We start from the raw sequence: 7,821 nt of genomic DNA, 5'->3' as shown, positions 1-7,821 counted from the left end.
AAATAATTCCCTGAAAATGATTCGCTTTATCGATTGCATATTACAAAAGACGTTTATTGTATGCGATGAGTGGAGATTGAGCTATTCCAATATGGCTTCTCAATCGTCCAAACGATTTGGTGCAGTAGGCTGTGAAAACGGATACAGCAGTAAGAATGACACTTCCTGTTAGCGATACCGGCTTGCTGTGATACGTACAATACTCAGGAAGGGCTAGGTATGAATATTGCTTTGGAAAAATTCAAATAAATAAGTTCTCAAAAATCTACCAAAGCTTACATGTGTTACATGTCACAGAACCATTCAGAAGACTAACCGAGTCAGCCCGGGATAAGGCTATCTGCGGATCTGTTGGGAGGAAATGCCTTTCAGCTCACAAAAAAATTATTCAAATCTAAATACGGCCAGGCCATTCTTAAATAAATAACAATAACAAAATTGAAATAAAAACTATCCCACTTGACGTTTGACGGGTTCCGTTTAGTGTTAAGCTACAAATTCAAAGCCATTCAACACGAGCCATTTCCTTCCACGATGTATCTCCCGACCACGCAATTTACCGTCGGCAAACAGTTTAAAAGAAGTAATTTATTTCACCGTTCATCGATGCTTGCAGTTGTGCCGAACGATGGCATCGATCGTGGTGAAGATCGCCGCCACTGTGCGAGCAACAAAGTGCTAAAGAATATCCACCCTCTGTTCCATTATCCGATGCGAATGTTGCTACCGACGGTTCGGGCAGGTGAAAGATACGATTTTCCGCCAGTGGTGTCCGCGACCACCAGGCGTCCACTTGCAGGAGTCAAAAACCACCGGCACACAGACCGACCACGAGCGAGTCCGATTGCACGAAAGGAAATGAAGGCGAATGAAAATTAATTGAAAATGAAAACAACTTCACGCTCGAGGCAACAGATATCGTGATGTGGTGTTGTGCGGTTTCTCCACACAACCGGCAACAAGCCACCCTTTTCTTCCCGGTGGCGCTCGAGCAGTCAGGAAGCACTTACTCCCGTACCTACACCACACACAACCGGGTGGGAAGTGGGATTTTCACAAAGCGGAAAAACCCACGTCACCACCACACGCGACTCGTATCGTACCCGGACGTAACCGGCCGAGCGTTCGAGCACTAAACCCATGTATCTAATTTCAATTTGAACTTCTGGTGTTTACGGTTTTATTGCCCGGTGATTAGATAAGATAAAAAGCGCGAATCGTTCATCGTGTTTCAGCCTTCCATCGTGTTTCCCGGCCCCGAGGGCCAGTCGTGAGTGCGAGGTGATGGAGCATCCGACTGACTTCAGGTCGCTCTGCGCGTTAATGGTAATGTCCGTGAAGCATGAAGCCGGCCGCTCGCGGGAATAAGGACGAGAACCGGTCCGTTCCTGGGGGTCGTTTGTTGTTTTCTTTCTTTTTTTATTGCCGATACCGGTGATGGAACGTGCTCGAATGAAAATTCGTTTGCCTGAGTCTGGGAACATTAAATTTACTGTCGGTGGGACATAAAATTTGTTAATTATAAACCTTAATTAGATTTCTTCACGCCGCCCTGGGGTCGTTGTTGCGTAAAACGGCGAACTGATTCACGTGCCCTTTCGTCCTGGGTCTCTGGAGAAAATTCCTGTTGCGTCACTGGTCGGCATTTTTTTTTCTGCCTAATTTCGAGCATGATTTTAATGGGCTTTTGGTCACCGGCCTAAAAGTTCATGATTGGCTTGAACGTTTGGTACGACTCTGGCAACACAATTCCAGTGGGACCTGTTCGGCAGCAAAACTGCCAACGAGTACCCTCAACCACGCCCCAGATCTAAGTGAATCGAACATTTTCGGGAACATTCCTAGGAGATTGCATTAGCCGTGCTCACTTGGGGCTGTGTTGGTTAGCCCGGCTAAAAAAAGGGAAAGCACGTACAAATAGCTCAGAGCACATCCTGCGCCTTGCTGCGTTCAAAGGGGCAGCATCAAGCCAGTAATTGAAACTGAATAATTAACCAGAAAATTATTGCTTTCGGTCGTTTTAGCTCACTCCGGTGCTTTTGTTTCCTACCCTTGTGATGCCCGCTCCAGCCGCTATTCAGTTTGATACCATCCCGTAGGCACCATTTTGTCGATGGTACCGCTACACCCACAAGGACCAAACTTCGCCCGCACGATGGCGCGGCCATCGAGTTCCGGGGGCCATCCGAAACGGCACGGCATCAGAGTGATTTGAAATGGCTCCGGTCTGCGAGGAAATCCGGCCCGAAACCGAAATGGAAATGCCTGGCACTCGAAGGTGGATGAAAGAAGTATCGCTTGCGTTACTTCTGGCTCTAATGGCCATAACGAAGCCAAAACAGCAACGGGCCCCAACAATGCGGACGTCAAGGCACGCTTTTCGGTGCCGGCTTAGGGGCGGCCTTTTGGAAGGATATTGATGAATAATTGATAAACCGGAAACGATACAAAAATGAGAATAGCAAGGAGCGCAGTGAGTGAGTGGCGTGTGGCAGCTCGGGGAGGGATCAATTTTCATCGCCATGCAGAGGCTAATCAGCGCCGGGATCGTCGGTGGTTTCGAAATTTGCGGCTGGGAATATGGCACGGAAAAGCCCTCCCGTCCCGGTTCACCGCGCTCACCGGATGTAGCTGCGGAAAAGCATATTGTGCCACGCGGCTAGGCGTGGTCGACGCCACAAAACGGTGCCAGTTAGTGCGGTTTGTGAAATAATAATAATTGACGAATTAGCCCTTGATTGCATCCTAATTTCGTGGTGGCAGCATTAATCAAATATTAACGTTTCATAAATCAAACTAAACGAGCGCAAACCGCTTTTGAAACTATTTTGCACCCGCCATGGAGAGCGGTGGAAAACGGATGTAGCACGGATACGCGTCACGCTGATCATACTAATAAACGTGCCGGGCAGAGCGCCGTTCATTGCAGAGATAATTGAATAACGAACGTGCACGCCGTATATTTAAAATGGAAGGACAATTTAGGAACGATTTAAACCGTGCGTTGACATTTAATGTGTCAAATGAAGCCTGAATTGCCTTCGCTGGTTGACAGTTGATCTGCAGTAATCGCTGTGGCCATTAGTGAAGTGTAATCAACACCATAGTGCTTTCTGCGTACAGGAATTTACTTAAGCTCGTTTCCTTCAATTGATTTCGGGACATTTTCGGAACGAAAACAGAAAATTGGTTGCTGAAAAATGGCGTTTGCTTTGCGATGTACTCGTTTGGCCGTTCAATCTCGACTGGCTCTACGAATGATGCAATCCCGCAGCTATTCCGACGAGATGGCCTTCACCTTGGCCGCTGCGAACAAAGTGTTCTACGACGGTGTGCACGTTCGTCAAGTTGATGTGCCCTCGTTCAACGGAGCTTTTGGCATTCTGGCGAACCATGTCCCTACACTGGCCATCCTGAAACCGGGCGTCGTTACGGTGTACGAGAATGATGGAAGCGTTAAGAAATTGTTCGTATCAAGCGGCACCATAACCGTGAACGCGGATGCCACGGTGCAGTTGCTCGCGGAGGAAGCCCATCCGGTGGAGGATCTGGATCCGTCTGCCTGTCGTGAGATTCTGTCTACTGCGCAAAATCAACTGGCTGCGGCTTCTGGCGATGTTGCACGGGCCGAAGCTGCGATTGCCCTGGAGGTTGCTGAGGCGCTCGTTCAAGCTGTAAATTAGCATGGAAGCACCTTTATGAGGAGTCATGCGTGAAAGCACACAATAAAACCGAAGGAAGTGACAAAAGGAAGTCAAATTTACTACAATAGTACACAAATGAAAAAAGATATACCAAGGTAAGTAATTTATAACCACGCCTAAAAGGGACGATTGCGTCGTATCTTCCTTTGTTGTTTGCTTGGGTTCGCAGCAAAGGGTTAAGATTATCAACCTTATCCAGCTTCCCGCTAACGTTTAATTACTTGTATAAGGTTGGAAAAATCTACCGTTCCTTGTCGGTGCAATTAACGAACCCGCCTGGCGATGCCTGGACTAAAAATCCGTTACAATGCAATTATGAAGTAAGCCATCCGATCCGTACCGTTGGTCTTCCAAGGAACTCGCTAAGCAGCCAGTTTGCGTCTTTTTCCGGTATTCTCTTGTGCAAGAAATTTTGCTCCTCCGCTGGCAAAGTTTGATCGGAACTGGTGGAAAAAAAATGGCGCACCATCTCATGCCACCCAGGGAAAAAAGCGATGAGCAAAATACAAATTGATTGGTTTGCTGGTGCTGCTCTTGTTCTTGCTGCTACTGCTACTGCTGCTGCTGCTGCTTTTGCCGCTTGGTGCAATGTAATTAAGATCGTTATTTCTTAGATTAATTGGATGAATTTCCCGGGCGCTCGTAAGCAATTTTGTCGTCAGCTCGGTGCCCTCCGCAGAAGCTGTACGTGTTCGTCTGAGCGCGGTCCGGGTACGTGAGCCTTTCGTGAGTGCATTCCTTTGGCTTAGGTGGCTTGCAGGAGCGATCACGACACGAGCAGGGCGGAAAAGTTTCTACCGTGGTGGGGCACCAGCATATAGAGCCGGCAATAATTCACGGACCTGCGCTTCATGTTTGCGGCACATAAGCAACACTGGTAATGGGAATCTCACCTAGCACCTAGCGCGCCTGTGATTGCAGGACGCCGAGCCTGACCGGGAAGGCCACCGCGAAGCGGCCAAGCAAAAAGCCATCCGAGCAAGGTGACCGGGAAAGCGGATCCAGCGGGGTTTTCCCAGGACTGGCTCGACCTGGCCTAATGCTGCCGCTGTGTGCAACTTAATTTACGACTTACGAGTTTTATTTGTTTTCCTCGCTCGGTGCTGCGGGAGAAAGCAACCGAAGGTCCTTGCTCGCCGCGTGGAAAAGGGACCTTTCTTTTTTGTTGGTACTTCGCCGCTCGGAGCGCGTTTTATTTCGCGGCAGCATGCATGTGTCGCCGTACTTTCCCAGGAACCGTATCCGTACCAAGCGGGGAGTCACCTGATACATTTCACCCACAACCATTTTCTCCGTACGTCGTTGTTCTTCCGCCATTGGGGTTCCGGGAAGGTACCACACATACATGGGGAGGAAAACACGCTACGTTCTCAAGAAAAGTGTCACCTTTCGCTGAGCCCCTTCCCGGCGATCCGTTTGCAAGAAGCCAGGATGACTTCACGACGGAATCATAAAACTGTAAGCTGCACGAGCAAAACGGCGTGATGTGGGCGTGTGGGCGGTGAATAGGGGGAAAGTTTTTCAACGACGCTGCCGGGGAGAGCGAAGTTTTGCCTTATCGCACCCCGGAAGGCACGGTACCGGTAGACGGACGGAAGAACTTCTACCACCCGTTCGAGGACGCAAGCTATATTGTTTACCACCTGCATTGTGCACCGACACAGCGACTGTTGCACATGAAGCGGAAAGTCGAAACTTAATTATCGCTTGTCACACGTGTGTTCACCGTCAACATGAGTCGATGTGGGATGCGGTTGCGCTTCGACACAACCCACCACGTCCGTGCTTCCGGTTCTCGCTGGCCACGTTTTCTCGGGCGCGCTCGTCTTGGGCAGGATGGCAGGAGGCTACGCTTGCTACGGTTCACCGAGTCCGTTGGGTTCGTGTGGTGCTGGTACGTGTCCGCTTCGCGAAGGACGAGCCCACCGGGAGTCGGTTACGTGCTAAATTTATTTTTGCAAAATTGAACTAAAAGATAAATGACGCTCCGGGTCGGTGAGCTGGTTGGAAGTTGTTGGTTAGGGTTGGTTTTTTTCCAGCACCACAGAGGAACCGGGAGAGAGGTCCGTGTAGTTGCTGTAGGTATTGAGTATCGATAATTGTTGTTTGCTTCCGTTAGCGCAGTGCGGTATGATAACACGAGACGTGCCTAATGATTGTTAGATTGCTGTTTAGGCGCTTGTTTATGGGAAAAGTTAACCTTCAATTCCATCGAAAACGGTTCGGGTTTACACAACTCGTCCGTGTGTCGGGATGGGTTAGTTTATTTTTTTATCTGTGCTGATTAGGTTTCCTCATTTGCATGGTGGAAAAGTTTCACACTAATTTGTTGTTGAAACATGGGGTTGCGTTATGGCGTTGAGGAAAAACGCCCATCGGCATAAATCGGTAGTTAATATGTGGTCTGTGCATTTCCGCTCATTTTCATGCATGGGTAAAATGGAAAGAAAAAAAACATAGCTACATGGGTTTGGAAAACCTCATCCAGGCTTAGTTTTCCATCTCTGTATCGGTTTCTCCGTGCGCAAATTTCCAAAATGCAGCACTATCGCGTAATGTTTTGAGGGAATTTTTTGCCCATTACATAATGGATCCGTTTCGCTAAAATACCAAAACACAGCCACACATGATCAGATTACACTGAGCAATTGGATTTGTTTGGCAAATTCGACTGGCCGTGCTCGTGTACGTGTTTTTCGAGCCCCCCAAACGGGCCGCAATGGTTAGCCCAAAAACGGCCACCACCATTCACACACGGCTCTGTCCGCGAACGCGCAATGCAAACCCCAAAAATTGGAATGCACCAAACGCACGAACGCACACGGTGGTAAGTCGAAAAGTAATCAAATTTGTGCATTTAACTGATTATCAAGCTGCCTAGCGATAAATTCCAATTTCGTGCATCCCCAGCGGGGCTCGGGAGATTGCGAATCGGGACTGTCCCATTCCTCAAACCGTGCACATTGTTTGCATTCACCAGACGAACGCCATGTTTGTCGATGGAAATGCACTGTTGGTCGAATGTAACGCTCTCTCTGCGAACGGTTCGATGTCAGAAAGAACCAAGGAGAGAAAGGGATAGATAGACCTACAAAAAGAAGGCCTACTGGGGGGCCAATTTGGCGAACGGAAAAGCAACAAAAAAACACACACACAAGCCTCCAAGTAGGCTGTGCAAACAACGGGCCGAATATGATATATGATTCCCATCGGATCGAATATCGCACATTTTGCCCCAACTAATGAAGCCCCAACTATCGCCCTTGGTGAAAGAAGTGATCCTTGCGCCTCGATGACGCAAAAGCCCCACGCCGCCATGGGGGAGTGAAAGAGCGATCTCACCACGTGTACGGGGGAGGAGATTAATGTTGGATAAAATATATGTTGCATTTGTCCGCTCGTTTATTTCGTTCCTTTGGTCGCGAAATTTGTCAAACTGTTCCGTGCGCCCCCGGGGCCGATGGCGTTCAAGGATTAAGCAACGTTTCCAAACAATCGTGCTCCCAAAGCGGACGAAGCTTTACGGCCGGGACACAACACAAAAAGCATAATTCCCTTCCATTTCGCGCGGGTCGGTCAAACCATCCGGCTGGCAGAGAGCAAACACCCGACCCCGTTTACTCGGTGCTCATCCGACGCTGACCATCCGGCGAATGGGACGGCTAAAATGCCCTTTTTTTGTCGCGGCAAATGAGCAAATAAAACCCGAAAATAGCTCCAAAAATGAGACACGACTCCGGCATCGGTTCTCCGCACAGTTCGCCGTAGGTTTCAGGACGAGCAAAACAATCCTGGCCGCGACGGCGACGACGCAACCAGAGAACCGCGCGTTGAAGCGGGACTGCAGCGGCCATAGTTTCTAGATTTAATTATAGATAAATGAAATATATTTGTCGATTGTTGGCATACAACGAGCGCACGGCTGTCCCCGACCGAAATGGTGGCGCGGTGGTGGTGGCGGAAAGACCAACCAGGGTGGGGGTTGATTCTATGTTGGATTATGTTGCAGGCTTTCTGCGGCCCCCGGGATCGAGTTGACAGTCGCAATGGGGAGCAAATTGTTTTTATCGATATCCCGCGCTTATCGGGCTGGGTTTGTGCTGAATGGTTTCTGGCA

At 49.1% G+C, this 7,821-nt stretch overlaps 1 protein-coding gene across 1 annotated transcript; it reads left to right on the top strand.

Moving 5' to 3' along the window:
- Positions 1-3,200: 3,200 nt before the first annotated feature.
- Positions 3,201-3,683, top strand: LOC128727854 (ATP synthase subunit delta, mitochondrial-like). The gene has a single exon (XM_053821805.1). It carries the CDS (start codon positions 3,201-3,203, stop codon positions 3,681-3,683), a length of 483 nt encoding a protein of 160 aa, XP_053677780.1.
- The last annotated feature ends 4,138 nt before the right edge of the window (positions 3,684-7,821 follow it).

This window comes from Anopheles nili, chromosome 3, assembly GCF_943737925.1.
Source record: "Anopheles nili chromosome 3, idAnoNiliSN_F5_01, whole genome shotgun sequence".
In the NCBI taxonomy this organism is placed as follows: Eukaryota; Metazoa; Arthropoda; class Insecta; order Diptera; family Culicidae; genus Anopheles; species Anopheles nili.
Note: the sequence above shows the minus strand (reverse complement) of the source record. Positions and strands in the feature narration are given on the sequence as shown.